Source organism: Amblyomma mixtum, chromosome 2 (genome assembly GCF_055824585.1).
Source record: "Amblyomma mixtum isolate Tamu chromosome 2, ASM5582458v1, whole genome shotgun sequence".
Taxonomy (NCBI): Eukaryota; Metazoa; Arthropoda; class Arachnida; order Ixodida; family Ixodidae; genus Amblyomma; species Amblyomma mixtum.
The window spans coordinates 17,415,725-17,439,647 of record NC_143013.1 but is presented as its reverse complement, the minus strand read 5'-3'; the positions used below and the strand labels follow the sequence as shown (position 1 = coordinate 17,439,647).

The 23,923-nt window shown below is 48.1% G+C and overlaps 1 protein-coding gene across 2 annotated transcripts in view; it reads right to left on the bottom strand.

Moving 5' to 3' along the window:
- LOC149358547 (uncharacterized) overlaps nt 1-15,381 on the bottom strand; it is a 28,014-nt gene extending 12,633 nt beyond the window's left edge. The window contains exons 1-5 of one of the 2 annotated variants that reach the window (XM_089570644.1): nt 15,161-15,381; nt 9,189-9,372; nt 3,758-3,913; nt 2,754-2,890; nt 1,677-1,822 (exon numbers count right to left, since the gene is read on the bottom strand). In XM_089570644.1, the coding sequence (XP_089426770.1) occupies nt 1,677-1,822; nt 2,754-2,890; nt 3,758-3,913; nt 9,189-9,372; nt 15,161-15,380 (843 nt within the window). In that variant the 5' untranslated portion in view covers nt 15,381. Of the gene's footprint in view, nt 1-1,676; nt 1,823-2,753; nt 2,891-3,757; nt 3,914-9,188; nt 9,373-13,274; nt 13,544-15,160 lie in introns of those variants that run through there. The other variant, XM_089570645.1, reaches the window with a different exon arrangement.
- Nucleotides 15,382-23,923: the final 8,542 nt, after the last annotated feature.

Below are 23,923 nucleotides of genomic sequence, written 5' to 3'. Positions count from 1 at the left end.
TTTGTGAAACGTGCTGATCTTGGCGAACAGGGTAGCGATAAAGAAGCGACTTTCAAAGGTAGCAAACACTCGTGGAGCGCACTTGTTGGCTTGTAGAGGAAGAGCGAGGTCGACAAGTTTGCCATGACCTTGCCCTGCCTTCCGCAGGACGTTTGTGAAACCGTTGTAAACATGGTCACGCACTATAGCCTGATGATCGTACGACCAGCTGCCGCTGACGAAGTCTGAACTTGCTTGTCGAAACGATGATAAAAGCGCAGTACGACGTCGAGTGTATGACTTCACTATCTGAACCACGACAATTGCGACGTTTGAAGACTTGTGTCCGTACTACCAGTCTATTTCATTAACCCACACTTCTACCAGCCGGGTAGTTTTCCTCTACGATTTCCAGCTCGTAAGAACACTTGACGATTCGTGCGCGTTACCTTCGAAAGGACCGAGGCTGCACGTTCAAGGAGTTAAGCTTCGATTATGCAACAATGCTACAACAGTGCCGATTTCGTTGAAAATGTACGAAATTGTTTGCGATTTCCCTTTGTTGTCATGAAATGCTCAAGAGCCACGCCCGGACAACAGCTTTAGTCACCAAAATATTTGAACGACGCTACGCGAGCGGCCGTTTATTTTGCAACACTTTAAACTCTGTCCCGGCTCTTTCAACAGATCGCCGTTAATGCGGCAGAATTTTCGTTCCCTTGAATGCCAGCCGATTTTGCACAGCTTCTTCCGGTGGGTGTGCAAGGAGAGTGATTGAAACAGAAACAAAGGTGATGACGGAGGACCAGTCGTAATACATACTTTAAGACTCCACATATTTGAGGAACGAATGGAGGCAGAACGCGAAGCGCATTCTCTCCATGTTTATTCACTTCCATCGACAGTACATGGTCCATTAGGGCTGCTGAAATATTTTGCTACTTCAAATACTTCAACCCGTGTTTCTGTTTGTTTGAGTGTGCCAAAAACGATCGTTTTTTGCTCGTGAGCAACCTCCGTAGGCTCTTTTGAGAAGACAAAAGGAAAGCACCTCTACCCCTTTTATAATGTCACGTAATAAAGTTACGCTTACAGCAAGAAGCTTTGTGCCTTAATGTAAGAACAATGACAAAGTACAATGCCAGAAGGCTGAGCAGTGAAGAACAAAAAAACTGTTTCTGTCAGTAAATCTCACAGAGAGCTCAAGAGCGCCTTCGTGCTCCTAGAGGTTTAAACCGCGCATCTTTATCAACATATCTGCAGCTAATATTAGCACTTGCTTTTGAAATATTTGGCTCGAACTACAGTTTTTTTTTTGTAGCTATGTAGGAACCTATGACTACAGCCAAGCGCCAATACGCAGTGTTTTTCCCGCGTCTGTTATAGCAAAAGAGCAGAAAAAATAAATACGTTACAATAGAGGAGAACAGCTAATGCTGAAAGAAAGGATTGTTTGTTCCGTTTTAGCTGTTAGGTGCTCCTGTAGTGTGGCAACGGTTAGCTCACTTAAGAAGAAAAAAAGAATTACAACAAGTAAGCGTGGAAAGAATCGCACAGGATTTGGACAGCGGAAAGAATTAGCGCTTGGGGTGGAAGGAATATTGAGTCATTCTGCTCATCCAGAGAAATCTATGACGGAACCGCATGTTAAGCGTCTTAAAAATCTCATATTTTGCCGCTGCTTCTCAAGGACTCACCTTGATGTACGCCTTGACGTTGGCCACCTTTTCCACGACGAAGCAGTCTTCCGAGTCACCTGCTGGTACAGGAACTTTCTTGATCATGTTATAGTAGTCAGACAGCCGCCTGTAGAAAGTAGGGTTGGTCGTCCGCTTCACGTCACCTATAAGAAAGAAAACAGACCCATTCCCGAAGCGCGAAGATTTGTGAATTTAGCCGCTCATGAAGTGCTGCCAGTCCTACCTTCTGCACGAAGCAGTATAGCGAGACGTAATACGGGTTCCTTCCCGTCTTAGTCACAAACAGAAAGTTGACATACATTTTTTTGACACTGTCTTGGCCGCCAAATCCTCCTTTCCTAAAACTACCTAGGATTGGAACAAGTGATCTCCATCACTAACGAGCATAACTAATCCAGTTATATTAAAAGCGCACTTTTGAGATGTATACTTTAATTTTTGCCTACGTCTGCTTACTATATTTATTTTATCGGATTTATCAGCGTCATCTTCAAAATATTAACAAAAAACTTTGAAGACCTGTTGCGCTTCTTTATATCTGCATACAATTTGGCAATGTGTACTTTGTGTTTTGTATCTATGTATCGTTGTCATCATGAGATTTGAAGTCGAAATTTTGGATTTTCTCTGTCGTATATATTGTTTAAATTTTGCAAGTTCTTATCTTTTATTCTTTTAACCCCTCTTATCTTTAATGCACTCGGTACCTTGAAGGTAAATAAATTAAATTAAACAGGTGTCTAACACCGACATTTCTGTGTTTTTGAATCCAGCGATGTAAACGGGCCTTCCTTAAGAATCTACCGTGCGTATTAAACAGCGCGAAAAAGACGAAGACAGACAAGCACAACAACACGAGCGCTGTTTGATATGGATAACAACCAACTCGCCCAGCTTTCTGTTCTTCTAAATCTACCGTGCTTTTCCTTCACTGAAAACTCGTTGCACCAGCGTCAACTCGCACATACGTCTTCATAATTGTTGTCACACCACACTCAACTCTGACAGAAGGCAAGTGCCCTGCATTTTAGCGAGCCGTACATATATCGGGAAAGGACGTTTGCGATCTTTTACCGGATGGCTTGAAGCACGACTCGCGCAGGAAGAGGAGACCACCGTCCCTGAGCCAGGAGATTTCTTTCTCGAAGAGCCGTAAGCACTCCTCGTCACTCAGGTACATGTACAACCAGTTGCTGAACACCACGTCGTAGCTGCACGGAAGAAAACAACAATAAAAGGAGAGGAGTCGCCCTTAAGAATTTCCAGACCGGCACTAAATATCCTGACGTCTTATGGTGACACTACTTGCGATGCTGCTACTACATGCTGCTCCCCAGCGTGCTTTTTAGGGCATCGCTTCGGCGCTAACTGCGCGCGTACAGAGGGCAAGCGCTTATCTAGAACACGTTTTGGGCATGTTTCGGTCTGAAGACGCGATATCTAGCAATAGCATTTGGTTAAATATGGTCTGCATTTAAGCTTGTGCAGCTAAAGTCATAGGATTTCACCCTCATTGCTTGCTTTCCTGGTCGCGGCGGCTTTTGGGTCTGCGGAACGCACAATTTGGTCGTTCTAGACATGTGTTTTGCCCTCTGTACAGTCTTGAGCATTGTGGGCGGGGAGAAACTTTTCGCACAAAATTGCGAATTTTCTGCGTATTCTTGTACTTTGAGATCGACTTTAGGTATTTACACCAAGAGGAAACGTAACTATACAAGTGGGGGTTTGCTGTGTCCCCTCATCGGGACGGCTCGACTCCTTCACGCTGCGTATGGTTCTTCTCTCGGCGCGTTATCCGTAAGTCGGTAAGGGAGCATTTAGGGGGTAGCCAAATATATTCCAGCTTGCGCTTGTGTTCCGTATAGAGAACGATAAGCCGTAACCAGTTAAGTTACAACGAAGCTGCAATGGAGCGACAGTCATTTCGTGACATCCGCCACTTCACTACAGCAGTACAGTGATTAAGAGTAATTGTACCGCTTCCACTATATAGAACGTTTAACTACAACATACCACGTTTCGCGAAATAAAAATCAAAAAGAAAACATTGTGCAGAACTCCGGGGCAGCGGGACTTACCTCTGCGCTGGTTGGTCGAGCTTCATGACGTCAGTCTGGAGGAACGTGACATTGTTTAGGTGTCCATTCCTCTGGCGATTCGACTCCACGTATGCGGGGATGAAGTCTACGGCCGTCACGTGACGAGCCTTGGAGGCCAGCTTGCCCGTGAAGCGACTGCGGATTTCGCCGGCTTTCCGTTAGCAACATCTCACCAGCATACTGCCCGACAACAGGTACGGACAGAGGCAGGATTGCCACAGAGACGGAATCACTGTGCACATAAACGACTCTATAGACAGCGTCGCATTCCCGACACATAAGAGTTCTTCACGCCTCCTTATCTCGGAAACATCGACCAACACTTCGCGCTCCACTTACTAGTTTGGCGAGGCTGGAGGTAATCAGAAGTGCATGGAGAGCAAGACATTATCGTCATCAACAACAACCTCTATCGGTCCACTGCAGGACGAAAGCTTCTACCAGTGACGTCTACATTCGTCCTATATATCCTGCTTCTGCCGTCGGCCACCATACCCTAGCAAACTTCCTTCGTTCAGCCACCCGTGCACCGAGCCTGGTCGACTTCGTAAACTGCGTTTCCTTTCCAAAGTTCCATTCCTTTGCCAAGGTTTGCATTCGTTCTCTGTACATCTGGGCTGTTCACTGAATGCCCCGCCCCCACATTAATTTCAGCCTTCACCAACTCATGTCTAATCTACACTCTTCACTGCACTCCGCTGGTGAAATCTTCGAGCGTTTTATTTAAAGACCTTTGAATCCTCCCACTCCATATATTTGCAAAGGCTTGGATTATTGTTTCCAACTACGGTTATGCGTTTCTCAATACTCGTTGCGATTTATGTTTGTCACTTGCGGCTGTCTTTGGCGTGGCATTGTTTAGAACAGTTTGAGGAACATTTATAGCTGACCCAATGTGGTGATATGTAAAATTCCCTCCAACAAGAAAAGGAACAAAGATCGAGCAAGGAAGAAGATTGAGAAATATGACTGCAAATTAACATTTAAGGTTTGTCATTATTTTGCGGAAAGCAGCAAGAATACCGAGGCACTGTGCCTGATGAACTATAGGCAAGAAAAGTTAACGACATGCGGGCGGGCGCAGAAAAATTTATTTCAGTGCAGTCAGGTAAACCAATCGCCTGAAACGTCGGAGTGTATAGGAGAAGTGCCAGCTCTATCCGCTTATCGCAATGCATGCCATGTAGCGCTTCAGTAAATTATTTTCTGAGAACACACATCCCGTAAACTTTTACTGCCGATGGTTCGCTTGCATTTGTATGAAACATGGCTTAGTAATATTGCATTAACGTTACAATTTAATGTCGTATTTGATTACTGTGCTAGAAAAATTAACCTGATTTGTCTTTAAGGATATTACTTTGTAGAATTTGCAATTTGATTCCTTCAGCAATGTTCACGACATATAATAAACATTTGGATGTATTTGAAAGTGAAAGCGACGTTGCCGTCTAGTGTTTAATATTACTATAGCTCGACAACGTTAAGCAACGTTATTACTGCGGTTGGACGATAATTTTTCTTCTTCAAAAGGTATATCAGCCACCTATTCACGTTTGCGAATTTCAAGAGATTTTATTATTTCAGTCACATAAATATTACTAGAATGATACACTTCTCTAGTGCATCTTTTCTTTTACATTCAACACTTCGTTAATGTCTGAACTAAACTTTTTATGTAATGTGTCCAATCTCAACGCCGGATGACTTTTTATTTATAACTCATTAGTTTGACGTGTATGCCTGAAACGTTATAACCACGCTTTAAATGCAATCGAAGTTTTATGCATCAAATTTGCCCGTTGTGATAACATCACCGTAGAACATCACCGTAGAACATTAACTTAACTGCCACCTGCTACAGTGAGCAGTTTGCTCACAATCCAGTGGGCAGGTTGTCACCTGCCACGGAGGCAGATTGTGATGACGTCACACGGTCACGTGACCTAGGCGGCAGGTGGGCCTTTTCGTCGGATTTTCTGCAGAACGGGAGCCTAGCTATTCAAATTCCTGTTGAGTCTACAACATGTTTCCTCGTGCTTTATGCATGTTCGCCGGTTTCTCAGAAAGACTCTCAAATTCGTCCGTATCATTGCCACTTTAGATTACGATGCACGAAAGAAGGGTTTGCGCAGTCTAGCTATCTGTAAATAGAGCAGCGCAGTTCTCGTCGTCATCCTGCTTATCACCGTTATCGATCCATTACCGCCACCAAGTGCTGCACCAAGTGAGACAGCTAGTGCAGCTCAGTTTGCACTACCATATTTTCTTCGCTCGCTTGAATGTATGTCGTTGTTTTCCCACAGGCATAACGTGACTGTGGCATAACGTGAGTAACAGTCTCGAAAAGTCTGCGCATTCCATTGCATTGCTGCCGTTCTAGATTACGTCGAAAGTTGGGAGGTTGTCCGGTCTGGCTATCTGCGCGCAAGAACCGCACAATGCTTTGGCGTAGTCGCGGTTAAACACGCGCTCCTTTGAACACTAAGGTGGCGTGAGTCGAAAGACAATGGGAGCTAGGCAGACAGATTTTCTTTTTCTTTTTTTTTCGTTTTTGCTTCATTCGTTTGTCTCGAACAGTTGATTTTGTTCGTTCCCGAGTGATTGTTGAGCTGATTTAGGGCAGCGGGAGTTACAGCATCAGTCAGCCGACGTTCTTTTTTTCTTTTTTTACGAGTAGCCCGCAGCGCCACGTAACTGTTGCAAGGGATGGGGAGGGCGGAAACACATTTGTCAGGTGAGCCCAAGGAAGACGGATGGGGAGGTTTGGTTTGGTTTATGGGGTTTAACGTCCCAAAGCGACTCAGGCTATGAGAGATGTCGTAGTGAAGGGCTCCGGAAATTTCGACAACCTGGGGTTCTTTAACGTGCACTGACATCGCACAGTACACGGGCCTCTAGAATTTGGCCTCCATCGAAATTCGACCACCGCGGCCGGGATCGAACCCTCATTTTAGGGTCAGCAGCCGAGCGACATAACCACTGAGCCACCGCGGCGGCTGGATGGGGAGAAGGGAAGTGACCAACAAGAGGAGCTTGTGTGAACGGTAGAGAGCTCGAGATTACGCCACAAGGGAGAATAATGGCTTCGAGGAAATTAGAGGCGCAGTAACTGCCTCACTTCTCGGTGGACACCTCAACCAAAGAAAGAGCTATAGACGTTGGTCGCTGCTCATTCACTGCTCCGTGACGAACAGATACAGCGGAAATCGTGTGGTTCGCATAGCTCGATGGATGATGTTGTGGAGACATACATTTCATCTGCTATTATTCGCCCAGAACGCAGGGATGATGTTTTCAGTGTATGGGTGAACCGTAACTTTATATATAGCTGCGTAGCTCGCTACGATACTGGTATACCATGGCTATCTAAGGAGAGAAATGAAGGTCGATGGATTGCATGCAGGTATCGATGACGTCGAGGCCAGAATATTATGTTCAACTCCCGCCAAGGAGCTGTGAGAAAAGCTGTAGAGCTATATCAGCCGCATAGATAGTAAAGCGTAAATGCTTCGCATGCCTAAGTAGGGGCGTGAAGCACTGCATAGCCACGCTGAAGAGAGCTGGGGACAAGACGGATGCTTGTGGAACACACTGGGCGAGGTATCGAGTGGCGTCCGGAACTGACGCAATAAAGGTACGGTTACGCAGGAATCTTTGCATACAGCGATAAAGGCGCTTCCTGGAACTGATAGTCTGTCTGCCAGAAGAATCGCCTGATGAGAGACGTTGTCAAGAGTGCTTTTTAGGTCGACGCCGACCGCTCTGCGTAGCCGCGACACAGTTTGTGCGACGTACGCCTCTTGAGCGACGGAAGCCATACGGCAGCTTAAGAGCACCAGTTGCTGCGAATGCGAGTAGTACGAGGCCCATAAAGAAATTTGCTGGGCTTGTTGGTTCATGTCATTCAGATTTAATTTAACAGCGCAAATGACTGTTTACCAGAAAATGAATGGCGCGGTAGCTGTCTCATTTCTCGGTGGACAAAAAATGAGAACGTTTACAATATTCGCATTAGAATGCGAAAGTACGGCGTATCCGTATATGCAGAATTGATATTTCTCTACTTAAAAACACAGCGAATCCATATATGCACAACTGGACTTTCTCTACTTAACATTCATAGATCCTTGGGAGTCCTCATACTAGTGATGCAGAGGTTAAGCGGTGCGTCACTGCCCTGAGAGAGCAGGTGCTGCCACCGGTGGAATTTGTGTGATCAAGGTTGCTTCCGGACAGACGACAGCTAGACGATTTTGCTGGGTTCTGAACCTCCGGATTAGTGCTCTCGCACACACACGCACACACACACACAAATGAAAGACACGGAGATAGACTACATACAGGAAAGGCGAGTCCTGTGTGTTATGTGTCTCCATGCCTCGTCTTTCATTTGCGCTGTTAAATTACCTTACACGAATGTTTCATAAGCTTGCCGGCACATGACGTGATTGAGATTGGACGCAGGTCCGATGGGGGTTTGCGTGCTGTGGATGGAAATTAGAATGGCCGATTTCCACGTGGCAGGGAGCCGATCAGGAAGCCAGGTTTGATTAATGTGCTCAAGCAGTGTCTCCAGAGCCGACTCCGCGAGGTTCGTGAGCGTTCGCTATCTTGCCTGCACCGTGAGTATCCTGCGATAAAGCCGCTTTGAACTTCTTCCTAATAAAAAAGCCGATCGACTAAGATATGAAGGGAGCACTGGAGCAAGCGGTGGTGCCCGCAGGTAACTTGAGTGTAGACGTTGGAGAGATGCATTAAACATCTTCTCAGCTGGTTCTAGACGACATGCCTGATTTTAAACGACATACTCATGGATTGCGATTATCTCGAAGCATACGACACGTTACACGCAAAGCATTTGTAGAAAGCAGAGCACACATGACTTCAATCACGCTGAGCATGAAGAGGCCAGTGATGAAAATAGCAATCCTCCTGGCTTGTGCAAAGCTTCCAGGCTACGCAAATTACGTCAAACTATGCTAGGCAAGTCCACAACCAGAATTTGATTTGACCTGATATTTCCTGCCAGCTTAAACGGTGTCACCATGAAAATTGTGGCACGTTCCATCTTGCGCTCCGAGGAATCAGAGCAAAAGGTCAACGGACAAGAACGAAGGACGACGACACGGACAGATAAGCACTTCTGTCCGTGTCGTCATCCTTCGTTCTTGTCCGTTGTCCTTTTGCGCTGGTTCTTCTGAGATCGTGGCTTACCAACTATAGCCCAAAAACAAGTGTTGCCATCTTGCGCCGTTTATTGTAGCTACGAAGGCTTTTCGCAGTTTTAACTGACCTTAGCTGCTGCTCAATTGTATTTAGGCTGTACATGCACACTCCCCTGTAACACCTCGCTAATCAAGCACTGTAAAAAAAAGGAACATGCACACAAGCAGGCAAGCAAACGCACCCGATGCCGGCGCCGAGCTCGAGCACGTCCTTGCCCGAGATGTTGGGCAGGTGCGACAGTATCTCGGCGCTCTCCTCGACGTTGAGAAGCTGCGCCCGGGCGTCCAGCATCATGCTCTCGATGGTCGGGTCGAAGTGCTCCCAGTAGCGAAGCATCGTGTCCCGGATTTCACCGCCGCCATTCTCTGCGTGCCGGAGCCGATGAACGCGGCGTCAGATTCGTGGCATGCGACTAGTACTTCGCCTCGAAGATGGCCACTCTCACAACGGTCGCCGTTTTCGTCTTCGGGGTCACCGCTTGACGCATGACTTACCACCGGTGACATCGTTGCTGCTTTTGGTGGCGCTTTTAGCTACCAAGCCTGTCTCAGAATTCCAGAGTTCAGGCTGCGAGTTAGTTTTGAGCGTGATCTGTGCCAAGTGGTGTTCCACAGCCGAAATGTTCGTGTAAAGAAACTCATACAAACTCCCAGAGATTTCGTATCCCTCATCCTCCGGAGATAAAGATACATCAGTACCGATTCACCTGTAACTAAGGCATACTGCACTATTACTATTGATAGGTTTTACAGATTCCCCTGGGCCCCTAAGCACCTTGTAATGCAACTCTGTTTTATAACAGACTATGGTCTAAAAGACGTCCCTTCACCGTCATCGTATCTTGTAACCGAAAACTCCGGCGTCTGCCCGCTACTCGGAAATCAAGTCAGGCGACAAGGATCTGGCGATAAGGGTTCGGGCGATAAGGATAGACCTGTGGAAACATTTGCGGGAATGTGCCATCTTTGGCCACGTGATCGAGGCGGGTTTGGGAGCCGGCCTTATCATTGTCGCGTAACTCTTCGCCTCGGAGGATGGCTAAAAGCTCGGAAGCTATTCCAGGACTGTCCCCATCAAAGATTCGAAATAGCCTAACACGTCCCTATCCGCAGGCTCATAAGTAGCTAAACGACACTCTTGTGAGGTGGAATGGTACAACGTTCTGAATAGAGCCATACTAATCCTCTCTGCGGGGATCGCTATTTAGTAGAAATCTTTCACTGAATTGGAAGCGTATTTTCATGTGCTACACCGCGCTCTGCTGGAAGCAGAAGATAAAGCTGTCAAAGCGCGCGAGGACAGCTGCGGCCTGGCCTGAGCATTCACTGCTTTTGAAGTGAAAGCTTCACTACGGGACCTCGCACTTCGATCGCCGGGTGGTGGTGAAAAACTTTTGAAGGGAAAGGCTTCACTACGCGGGTCAGAGCCGAGCTTCGCGTGAGCCGAACTGGCGAGTTATGCGCATGCGCAAAACCAAGCGTCCTTGAAACCGAGTGAAACCTTTCGGCGCAGCCGCGCGCTACTGCGCATGTGCGTCGCCTCCTCGCTGTCGCTACAACTGCTCGCTTCGCCTCCTCGCCCACCGTTCGACCTTTCGTTGCAGCCGCGTGTTGTCCGCGTCTCAGCACCACCGTCTCAGCCGGCAACCCTCCTCTCCGCATTCCTGCGGGCAGCTTTAACCACGCCGATTTCCGTCTCCTCCTCCGCCTCCGTACAGGCAGTGTGTGGACGGCCGAACTCCTCCACCGTTATCGTGGTGCTCCCAGTGCATTGTTCGCGAACTGCGACAGCCGTGACGTCAAACCAAGCACAACAGAAGCTTTTCGCTTGTATACCCAGGCTGAACCAGAGCTGAGCCACTGCCTATTTTTTTTATTGCGAAAGCAATACTATGCTCATGAACGGCCTTTCGCGTAGCGGCGGCCGGTAGCCACGTTTGACCTTTAGAATGACCTCTGACGTCATACCAGGGTGAGAGATGGGCTACCAAGTCGAGTCGTCGCGCAGCGGCGGCCGGTAGCCACACGTAACATTTAGAATGACCCCTGACGTCATGCCATGCCTAGTGACGTCACAGCGTGACGTCATACCAAAAGCGAGAGACGGGCTACCAACTCGGCTCGTCGGGTAACGGCGGCCGCTTGCCACGGCGCTCCCATTTGAGGCGCTGCATATGCAGTATAAAACACCTGCTTTCGCAACCTACCAGGTTTAACCAAAGCTAAGCCCCTCCAATTTTTTATTAGAAGGCCTAAAAAAAACTAAAATATGCAGCAGCATTGTGGGCGGCCTTCAGGCTGCCGGTTGTGGCGTCCAGGCTGTGCCTAGTCGCGGCGTCCTCTGCCCAGGTCACCAGCAGAAGTTGGAGATTCGGCTGTGCTGGACAAAGCAGCCTCCCACTATAGTGCCTAGAATATACTCTACTCCCACTGCTGCGGACTGTTTAGGTGCCAAGTGCCCAGTTTTCACTTTCAAATTCCTTCTATTTTCCTTTTTTTTCACCTATTTTTTGAGGGGCTCTAGAGCCTGTCAAGCTCATTGGAGCTTTTTTCTCTCGATGTTCCCTCTCATTGTTGAGTAAATAAATAACTTCAACTTCAAAAAAATGATTTTGAGCTCCGAAAGCAAAGGAAGGCGCATAACTGCCCTCTTGGGACAGTGAACACCTCAGTCGTGCTTTAAGCTACGTTGCAGTAGTGACAAGTGTGCGTTGCATTCGTTGGCATTGACAACGTTGTGACAGAAACGCAGCACTGAAGCGATAGACCTCCACTACGTCACCTCTTTCTATCTTCTTTCACTCCCACCTACCTCCCTTCCCTTACGGCGTGGTTCTGGTGTCCACCGAGATATGCGAGACAGATACTGTGCCGTTTCCTTTCCTCAAAATCCAATTTACTGAAGCCATAGGCCGTCGGCGTTCATAGTGTGCATTGGCGTTGGAGTTGGGAGCGTTTTACACTCCGATGATTTTAAGGAAAGGAAGTGCGCATAACTGGCTCCGTTGGTCAGTGGACGTCTGAGTCGCGCATATAGGTAAGTACGTGGGGTGGTGAGAGAGAGATGTGGGCTGCATGCGTTAGCGCTGACAACGTTGTGGCAGACACGCGGCACTGCTGCAATAGGCCGCACTGGGTGAGAAAGCTCTCGCGGCCAACCATTAACTGCCACCTACCAGGGTGGCAGGGTGGATGCGCTGCCTAACCAGTAACTGGAACGCACTCAACGTTACAGACGCCAAGCCGCTTATAGCTTTCGCTCTCTAACCAGGTTCAGCAGTACCTGGTTCAGCTGAACTGTGGTTCAGCAGTAGCTGAACCGCAGCTAATTTTTTTATTCGCTCGTTCGTCCTGCGAGTAAGCCCATCCCTTTCGCGAGGCATGCATGTTCGAAGCTCACAATAGTCCCAGCCGTTCACATGTGACTTCTAGTAGAGTTTCTGCGTTTAGCGTGTTACATCACAATTCAGAAATTTAGCGTGCTTTCAGTCAAAGCTGTTGAACGATGACAGTGAACAAGGAACATCCAAAGCTGCAGCCTAAAGCGCGTACATTGTTCGCCGGAGATATGAGCATACTGACGAAGTTAAGCAAAACGAAAGCATTGCTTTATGGATAACTAAGCTTATGTGTCATTGTGCCCGTCGCAAGGTATGGAGTGACCGTCGGCTTCAGTACATTATAGCTGCACAACCACGCGAAGGAAAGATGAGAAGAAAAGTAATTTAATATGTTCAGTTACTACCGCCGGATACAAGTCATGAATCGGCAGGTGCCCCTCAAAGGAGACCCTTCAGCCGAAGGCGTTGATTTGTATGACTCCGCGGTTAATCCAATTAAGCCGTAGTTAATCCCCTTTCATCTGCTTCCCCTGCGATTTCACGCCAGCAGGCCAACTACGACGTCATGAAAACTGGAGGGCCTCCTTTTTAGGGGCATTTGCCTGTTCGTTCTTCGAATTGCACCAGTCTATAATATCAGTTATTTTTCTGCACAAACTTCCTTATGGTTAAGGCAAATAATCAACGTTTTATGACTAAAAGTGTGTTTTACCAAAGAGCTAGGAGCTGTGAAAAAAAAAAAAGAAACGACCTCCTGGCGGAAGTTTAACAACGTCACCACGCGGGCCAGTTGGTGTGAATCGAACATGTCAGCGAACAGATGGTATCACCAGAAGGAGTACACGCTATCAAAAATTTCTAGCGCGCAGTGCTATCGCCATCTCTACGATAGTACAAGGAGGTATGAGGAGGTCACTGATCAACTACCTTGCAGGTGATTCATGGCGACTCCGGTGAGAGTCAAGGTTGGTTCGCTCGCCGAGATAAGACACCAACGAAATCTTCTTCACTTGAGCAGCCAAGCCACTCGCTGTCTGCGAGCCGTTTCGACGGCCGCGCCGCTATGTGTCTACAAAGGGAAGCAGAGTGGGCTTCACGCGCACACTCGACGCTGCACACAAAAGAACATTCACTGGCTGCAGCGCCGTCCCTTTTAAACCCCCGCCGACGATGACGTTGGAACACCGCTGGCGGGCTGCGCTTATTTGACTCGGCGCTCCCGCGGGCATGCCAACGATATGGTACAAAGATTCCGACCTGAAGAGGCCCGTGCAAACACACTCGTACCACTGTGATCTCAGCAGCTGGCCGGTTATCTTGTCTCACTGCTTCTGCCATCGCTGCGATTATGCATTGTTCTCAACGAAGCGCTCTCATCTGTGCCAGCCCGTCATAACGATCGCGAAGCTATAAGGCGAAAAGTCAGTCCATGTAACTAAATCCAGACGAAAGGCACATATGGCGAAATTTCAGTCCGAACAGGACAAGCACTCATCGCAATGCTTTGTGAGTGCGGTTGCAAGGTAATCGGGTAAGTTCTCGAAACATAGCAAAGTTCTTTCTTTAAAGGCTGATCGCGGGGCTTACGAAGCTATGTAGCTTATAGGCTGGCCCGGTAAGCTTCCAGCGAGACCGAAACTGAAAGCAAAGCTAGCTACGCTTGGTAACAGACAACGTTCGTCAACCCGAGTTTCATCTTCAGACGTCGCAAGGAAACGCCGAAGGGACTTGATTGGTGTCCCGCTCGCGTTGTGGGCGAATTTACCGCTTTTCGTTCGTTTAGAGAACAGTCTCCAGGGAGTGCGACTGCTGGATGGGATGGAATAAACTTTAATGTCCAACGGATAAAGTGATCTACCCACCCCCCGACACGCAAGTCAGGGGGCGGGTGCCGCCGCCTCAGATGCAGGCTGGGAGGTCTTGGGTCCCAGCAGTCTCTTCAGCCAGTTGGACGAGCAGGAGCTGGAGCTCAGGATCTGAGCTGCGCAGCAGGGTCTCCCACGTGTCTCTGCTGTCTATATTGTGCGTCCCCCCGGGAGAGGACGGGCATTCCCATATTATGTGGTCGAGGGTCCCTCTCGCACCACAAAGTTTACAGTTATCGCTCCTGGCCTCGGGGAACATGTGGTTCGCCATAACCGGGTGCGGATACGTATAAGTTTGCAGTCGCCTCCACGCGACTGCTTGTCTGTTGTCTAATTTTGGGTCTGGCGGGGGTACCAGTCTACGCTCCGATCTATAATGCTGCGTGATCTCCCCATATTTTAGCATGCGCTCTCCGCTCCCTCGGTCATCGAGGGGCCCTGTAGCGGCTCGGCGGTAGAGATCTCGAGCCAGCTCGTGGGCAGCCTCGTTGCCGGGGGCGGCTTCGTGTGCCGGAGTCAAAATTATTTGAATTTTCCTATCCCACTTTCTCTGGCCTAGGATTCTGGTCGCTAAGGGCGAGATCCTTTCGTTGCTAAAATTTTGTACAGCAGTTTTGCTGTCACTGATGACAAACTTCGCTTCCGTTCCAACGCAAGCTAGCGCGATCGCACTTTCCTCGGCAACTGCACGCTCCGCAAGTGGCAGCTGTCACGGGATTGCCCCGGCCGCTGAGGACCGTTGCCATCGTAAAACCGCCACCACCTCCCGCCGCGTCTACATAGGCTATCTCATGTTCCGAAATTTTGCCGAATTTAATTTCTAATGCCTCGGCTCGTTTTTGCCTCCTGTGTTTGTTATATTGCCGGTGCATGTTTTTTGGCACGGAGGGGGGGGGGGGGGGGGGGGGGGGTGATCATCGGATTTTGAGAAAATAAAGTTCCACTTGCCGGAAAAATGGTATCCTCCTGGTCTTCTGATATTCCACCGTCGATTGAGCACAAACGCCAGGAAAGCAAGATCGAACGACTGCCGGAAAAGGCCAAAATTCGCGGAGCCCATGTGAAGCGCGTCCGCTCGCTTCGGCGCCCAACTTGCTAACCTGCGACTGCTGGAGGCCCGGCTAACCTGATGGACGCATCCGTCCGCCATTTTGGAGCATGAATTCATTTAGCCACACCGAGATATATTTGAGCAAACCAGCATGTTCGCGGTCGGGTTCGTTTCGGTGGAGGCGGAACGCAAAAGGCGCCCGTGTGCTATGCGATGTGAGTGCACGTTAAAGATCCCCAGATGGTCGAAACTATTCCGGAGACCTCCACTACGACAACTCTTTCTCTCTCTTCTTTCACTCCCATCTTCCTCCCTTCCCTTAAGGCGCGGTTCGGGTGTACACCGAGACAAATACTGCGCCATTTCTTTTTCTCAAAAACCAATTTGCCAATTCAAAACGGCGTCATTGGACAATAGGTGTCGCCACCCTACTGAAGAACGATGCATCGATCCGTACCAGGAATCACTATAGCAGGATACTGTACAGACAGCGCTGGCTGATTGAAACGGCTCAAGGGGGGGAGGGGGGGCGGGCGCAGTTAGCACTCACTCTATTTTTCATTCGCCACGTTGTCTTGGCAAGAGAAATACGCAGGCGCAGAGGCTACATATTTAAGCATCAGTTTTATTTGTCTCTATTGCAGCGAATATGCTAAACCCTACGGTTCTTAAATAAATAAATGAACAAAAGAAACAGAAAAATACGTACACTCGTGGTAGACATTTATAATGGCGTTAGTCGAAGTGAGAGAAAACACTGGGCAACACAAACATTTCCACAACTTGCTAACAATTCATATATTATAAACTCATTGCAAACTCCTCGTTTGTAAAATCCACTGGGCAGTACAAACATTTCCACAATAAACTAACAGTTCAAAAATTAAAAAAAGTCTTTAAACTCATCATGTCCGAGAAACACTGGACAGTACAAACATGTTAGGAATCAGCTAACAATTCAAAATTTAAACACGGTTACAAACTCTTCGTCTTTTAAAAACGTAAACGAACTATCAAACACGATACAAAACAAAAAGACAGAAACAGGAGTCAAGCAGCAAATGTTGTAATGACGAAGCTGCAACACGGCAAATCGAATGCAGATTTTATGGAAGTGGATAATTTGAGCTCAAGGGTGACCGCTTGGGGAAATCTGGCGTATTTTACTGTGACGAAGTTCACTGTCTTTAATTGTATACAATGGCTGCCCACAATCAAGAATTTCTTTATTTGCTGTCTTTGCTGAGCTTCAATAACGGGGAAAAGCAGCAAAAGGAGTGTTCTGAGGTGCTCTTCATGTGCCAAGCAAAAGGCGGAGGTACAGGCGGCTCAAGTTTGTAAGGTGAAACGTTCGTAGTGGATGTTTCAGGTCAAGACATTATTTGGGTGCATGGGGAGTATTTGAAGCCTTTTTCTGGGGTATTTGAAGCAGCGGCGTTGCTAGGCAACGGCGGCTCAAGGTCGTTCGTGGGCCACGGCATACGGATGAAGTGCGACCACGCGACGAGCCGAGCTGGCTGGCGTAGCGCTGCTTTCGCAACGAAATAAAAGCTAACTCTAACTGCAAAACAACCTGCGGTCTGTGTGGCCGTAACGCTGCGCTGGCAGTTGCTCGAGCAATTTAGATTTTCGCTCTTGGTTTACTGTGCGTGTGTATTTGCGCCCAGTTTTATCGTCCGTATAGACTGAGAAATCATCAAAATTAACTAAACTTCACTGCAATTCACACTCATAGTTTTTCAGCGCAACGGCACACGGCCAAAGAAAAGAAGCAGGAATAGAAGGACGAACACAGCGCTGACTGTCAACTGTTTATTTAGGGACGCACACACAGCTTAAATACACTCAGACCAGCGCAGGCGCACACCGTGCAAGGTAAACAGGAAAAAACTCATTTCACATCTTTATCGCAAAAACTTTGATAGGAACATCTTTTCTGCAGCATACAGAAGAACTGAAGTATCCCCGACACATTCCGACCCTGCTCTCTGAATATAATATGCCTCTATCGTTTCACGGGTTGTTTTTCATTTGCTTGTGCTCAGAATCATCACTCCCGAAAACACCGGTGTACAATCCTTGTAAGTAGCGCAGTGCTCGACAAGGTTAGCACCTTCCCCATTCCTTAGGTCTCTTGCGTGATCCCTGAGCCGGTCGTTGACTCAGCGCCCAGTTTGCCCGATGTACGATCTGCCACACGTCAAGGGGATTTCGTACACAACGCCAGTGGCGCATTCCGCAAAGCGGTTCACGTGCCTCTTTTTACACCCAGGTTTTTTGTCTTCACCTGTGATGCGTCGGGCCAACTGGCCAAGCTTCCGAGGGGCTGAGAAGACCAACGGCACGTTGTGCCGGTTTGCCACCTTTTTGAGGCCGTGGGACACTTTGTGCAAGTATGGCATCACTTCAGGCCTTACTTTAGCCTGCGGAGGGGTTATTGCCTCCTGCAATGTTATCACCTTTTCCGTAAAAATCTCGCAGTTTTTTTTTTTGCACTTCTGCAATGAGGCGACCATTTGTGATAAAACCTTGGAAGTCATAGCTTTTATCCGGCATTTTCGGTGCCTGGACATAAAAGGGATGCAAAAAAAAAAAAATAAGGTGTGTGTTCTTTGTGGGCTCAAAAACTAGCCAACTTGCGAGATTTCTGATCATCTGGGGAACTCTTTTCCGGGTTTTGAAAGAGCAACGCTGAGCATTCTGCAGACAATCTTTTTTCCTATATGTGATTATCCGTCGCCACCCATATCATCGCATCCGGCCGGAAGATTTCGGAGGGCGTCGCGCGAACCTTATCGTAACGTCGCGGCGTACCTTTGCCTTTGCCGTAGTACAGGAGGAGTGGTCGGGTTTCCGCGCACAGATGAGATTCGATTTTATTGTCTTCCGGAACCGCAAATTACTCTGCAAAAGGATGACTTTCGTAAAACAAAGAAACAAAATAAATAACGCAATAACTCGTCAACCTGATGGAAAATTATTATTCTCCTTGCGAAAAAGCCTGCTGTTTTTATTTATTTATTTCAAGATACCCCTAAAGGCCCCCTTCACGAAGGTATTACATAGGCAAAATTCGAACATGGTAAAAATTTGAACATGAATATAGAAGAAGGAACATCTAAGATGAGTAACAGAGCAAAAAAAAACAATAAAAGAGCAATAACTGACAGTCAGCCAGTATCAAAATGTGGCTGAACAACGAAACGCAAAAGGAACAGAATGAAAAAAAAAAACGCGTTCAATGCTGCTTTTAGGCAGTGGTGGCAGTCACTTACCAAATGTCACAATAAACTGTGCTAAGTAGTTAAAATATTTTATTGAAACGCTTTAGGAGGTTTTAGCGGAGGTTGGAGTTCTCAGTCCGGAACCCTATACATGATTTTAGTTTCGATACCTGGGCGCCGCCATGTTTGTTTTACTCGAGCGCCGCCTACCGCCGGCGCCATCTTGGACTGATAATTTGCAGCCGGTGGGCTGCAGACTATAGTGAACTAGAATACTTTCTAGTTCACTATACTGCAGACGAAGCAGCGTGCGATCTCTGAAAGTGTCATTCGCCCGTTTTATTCCTGCCAAGCCTAGAAATTCTGGGTGGGGGTTCGCCTCGTGTCCATCCTCGTGTGTGCTATGCCATTAGCTCCTGCAATAACCAACTGGGAGCAGGCGACCATTCCTCGACGCAGCGAGCGATCAGCATCGGTGAGTGCCATGCATATAGTTTCTTACTATTACCTAGAGGGAAAGCTGGCAAGCCGTCTATGGGAGTTTGCATGGAGACCCCACGTGACCACCTCAGCCACCATGGGCGCTCAAAGCATCATGGGGCGGTGAGCTACTTGTTGCGGAACTGCAACTTTTGGCCAAAAAATAATAAAAAAATAAAGCTGTTTGATAACTACAAACGTCCTAACATTCAATATCTTGTCTAATGATTACAACAACCGAGCAGAAAAGCATTTAAGTGCAAAGTTTGCCTAAAATAACAGATGACTAGCTTTCCTATTGGCCAAGTGATGAACACTAAAAAAACTAATATTTCGTAATTAACAGGCGCACTTTTAAAAGTAAATATGTTTTCAAAAAAAATGTTGTTGTTTAGGTACTTTAAGAGGTTTTTTAATGGCATTTCGGAAGAGTAAAACCTTTTATTGGCGTCGTGTGTCGTTGCGTTTTCACTACTATGGCTTTTGCACACTGCGTTCGCGCGAAAGTCGTCTGCGCACACACGAACTACGTTTTCGGAATGAAACGCCTTAGTACTGCCACTCTGTGTTCCCGAAAAACTACGACTGTGCCGCAACAAGTAACTCACCGCCCCATGATGCTTTGAGCGTCCATGGTGGCTGAAGTGCAGCGCCGCCAGCTTTCCCTCTAGGTAGTAGTAAGAAACTCTATGGTGCCATGCTCGCAGTTCACGCGTGCTTTTTTGTCGCCGGTTGCCTGTAGGGCGAATGCGGCACGGTGTTGCATGTTAGAAAAACGAAAGCAAAATGTGTTGAAACACAAGATCGCGGAGAGCAATGAACATCTAGTTTTTCGTGGAGCGCAGTTTTTCATGAACGCTTTCGCTGCCTGCTTGGACATGGCGAGTGTGACAGTTTAGATGCTGAGCTTGCGACAGAGTACCCCGTTTACAAACTGAACATTTTGGAAACAGCGAGTACATGACCGAAACGAATCCACTTCTGATGATTAGAATATTTGTTTGCGGAAATACGCGCGATGAAATTGAAATTCGGCCCCTCCTGCCGCTTGCGTAGGGCTGTTCGTACTACGAGCGATACAAGCCAGTTGACTGAAAGCAATTCGCATTCTCGCCTTCTCCGCTCCCGCCAGTACTCAATGGTGCACAAATACCAGAAAATGTGCAATTACATGATCTAATAGGTTGGTACGCTAATGGAACGCTATTACTACTTACTGACAGGCAGAATCGCCGCACCTGTGTTGAGAATTCCAATCTCAATCGGGTAGGGGCACTGCTCAAGTCGCTGCGTTTGTTGTATCTCTGGCACGGTTATGCATAGTGTGGATTTTTTTACAGTGCATTCGATGCGATTTGAGTCGAATAATTTATTACAATGCGTGGCAGAGTTTACCGTCCTGTGCATGCCGTGTATTTTTTCATCTTACGTTGCCATGGCTGCATTTTTCCTCACTTTGCAGTTGGGTAAAAGTTCATGTCGCCGCTTCTATTCATGCCATGCTGTACAAATTAAATTAGTATTTTTGCACTAACGACATGTTTATTTTTTTTCAGGTGGCGATCCCCACACCCTCCCGATATTGACGATCATGTGGGGCGGCGAAATGAAGTGGCCAAATTTGTGAAGTCCTCACATAGAGTACTGCTGAATTAAAAGAATTCTGCCAAGGCCGTCCAACTACTTGATCTCTTAAAATTATGCACAGATTATAGTTTGGTAACCCAGGCGCTGCGCTTCGTTCCGCGCCCGATATTGGGCACAGGCAGTGGGCTTGTTTCTGTCTGCATATTGTTCACAAAGTGCGCTAACGTTTAAGCTTTTTGTTGGCGCAAGTATTTTTTGTTCCACAACTACGCCCACTGCCAATGCAACTCGGGACCGGCGGAAAAGCGGTGAAGAAATGGACACCGCAGACGTGCTGAGACCTTCACATAACATGGTGCGCGTACATACTGGCGGCGTTTGTTTTTTCTACTTTCGTCGACTATTTCCGCAACCGACAATAAAACAATGATGTCTAGAAGACGTTGGTGTTTCGTACAACATTGCTGTTTTTGTTGTACAGACGCAAACGTGCTTGACCGGTAGCTAAGCAGCCGCGGACGTTGCTCCGCGCGCCGGATTATCAGCCCAGGGGAGGGCGGCAACAGTGGGGTGTCGCGCAGCGCACGTGTTTGAGAGTATTTCTCCCTCTCCTGCCCGCTCTTCGTAAAATGGTGTATAAGCGTATATGCTGCTGCTCGGGCTTTTTCGATGAGTTCTTTTTGACTTGTTTCGTCCGAACTTGTCCCACCCATCCTGCGTTGGCTGATTACAGCTTGATTTCGTTGGCAGGCTCATACCATATGGTACAGGTCCGCCTTTTTTTCCTGGAATCTGCATTGCCAGTCAAATGACACCGGATATACTGCGTGTAGTCTGCACGGCTTCTTGCAAGCGTTGGTCTGCAGCTTGTCGAGGTGTAGTCCCCCCTGTCTTAGCAGGCGGAGGGTAGACCCGGCGGTTTATGGTCTTAAAGGTGCACTAAAGAGGAATCGGAACTCGTCTTTTTACCGCGGGAACTCGATGTACACGTTCCGAGCATTCTTAGAAACTTCGAATTATTGTCCTGTGCGGTCCATTTCCCTAATTTAAATCGGATTAAACGTCCGGGCTCCCACCATTTCTTGACCTCACCGCTGACGGTAGGAGGAGGCAACGTGTGGAGTGCCTTTCAGGCAGTCGAGTGGCGACTTCGCTTTTATTTTATTTTTTTAAGGTTTCCGCGAATAAATAGACCCAGTCAGAGACTACATAGCTGCAAATCGAGCCCACGGAAACAAAATTACGCGTGGACTCTTTGCTTTCGGCGATCGCTACGTATCACTCCGCCGATGGCAAGCGGCAAGCCGCCACGGGACTGGCTGAAAGGTTTTTTCGAAACATGACCCACGGAGGTCTTGCCAGACCTCGGTGGGTCGCGTTTTCGTGATGCCGGTTACCTTTGTGCAAGGAAAACTACAGTACCCCGTACGGTTAAAAGTAATTTTGCACACTTCACGAAATATGCACTTGCCACACATGTGCCAAATATGCATGTGTTCGGTAAATTAGGCGGGAAGCTATTAAGCCTCTAAAAATACAACATAAGTTGGAACAGTTAGAAAACAAAACAAAACATCATGTTCAGGAAATTTACATGGCGTTTTGATATTTCTTTCATTTCAAGCAGAAACAAAAATCGTACACCATACAGGCGGTTCAGTCACTCGTAAAATGCTTCTTCCAGCTGGGCCGCTTCATCGCGCTAGGGCTTCGCACACGGGAGGCATTTGGCGGTAATATTTGTTTTGAGCTATGTTGAGATCGTGTATTTGCATGGATCGGTGAGAACTGATTCATATTGTATGCGACGAAGACGCTTTGGAACGGCTGTACCAGCAGCACCATCTCTCACCTCCATATAGGGTTTCGGAGCACACTTTGTTTGACTCATCGCGTTCGAATGTCTTCGTCATACTGCCAACAAGAGCTAGTGCTGTCAGTGTAGCCGTTGCGAAAATGCCTTTCGCTCCGGCATCGCTGCTTACGACGCTGTCTTCCAACCGGTTCTCACAAAGTCGGGAAAGCACTTGATCCAAACGTAGTTTACAATAGGAATTACCGCCAAATGCCGCCCCCATGCGAAATTTGAGTGCGGGCGGCTCAGCGGATTGGCCAAGAGTAGCATTTCACAATGCTTTGAGCGACGCAAGTCCATCTATTTGCTGAAGTTTGACTTTTTTTTTTCTGTCGTCTAGCCATTCTGGCGCAGACACGTTTTCATTAGAGTTCCTGTATATGCTCCCGCAGGGAGCATATGCAGAATATACAGTAACTCTAGTTTTCATCGGTTCCGTCTGCACCCTAGTGTCTGCGTGTAGCGTCTTCCTAGTCCCGTGGTGGGTGAAGGCAGCACACTGTCCTACAGCCCGAGCGGCACACGCGCATGTTGCGTAATCCGCGCACCCGCGGGAAAGCGCGAATCGTGCGTCGTGATGGCGCCATCCTTTGACGCAGCACGGAACTTATTGTAAACAGTCCGGGCGGCGATTAGTGGTCCTGGACATTAGACACCCTTAGCATACCGTGTTACCGTCACCGGAGTACCGGGAGCCCGCCTTTAGCATACCGTGCTACCGTTACCGGAGTACAGAGAACGCGCGCAGCCAGTGCGCATGCGCAAGTCGCCTTGGCGCCAGGTACCCGGCTGCTGCGCGCAAGCCTGCAGCATCGGGGCCAATCAGCGCGTGTTCAGCGGCGGTGGGCGGGCTCCCGGTAACTGTAATACGGTACACGGTATGCTAAAGGTCTCTCCTGTCTAGTAAATCGTGTACCATATTACCGTTATCAGAGTACCGGGAGCCCGCCCGCCGCCGATGAGCACGCGCAGCTGCCGGGTACCTGGCGCCATCTGACGCCGTCAGGGCAATTTGCGCATGCGCATTCACGACCATAGCGCGTTGACTGCGCGCGGGTTCCCTGTACTCAGGTACCGGCAAGGTATGCTAAAGGTGTTTATTGTACCCTGCTGCCCGAGCAACGCTGTGGACAGATGGTTGTGTTTGGCCCAGACGAAACCTTGCCTTGCAACAAGGTTCAGTTTCTAGAATGTGCTACGCCGGCACTGCGAAGTATTTCATGTTTACGTCAACTCTGGACCACAAGGGTGCATTTTTCATTAGGTTGAAACTGCGCTCTCGTCACGCGCTGTTCGTAATTTGTGCGGTGCCATCTCTTCACATGTGAGGACACCGATTGAGAGGAGGCTCCACTGCTGCTGCGTTGCATCATGGAAGAAGGCCACAGAGGTCTTCACCATTCTGAAGCCGTTATGCGCTAACAATCCCAGGTGTGTGCACGCAGTATGCATCTGATGCTATTCAAAAAAATCGTCGCTGCCACGCAGCTTTCATCTCAAAAGCAGAGGACTGC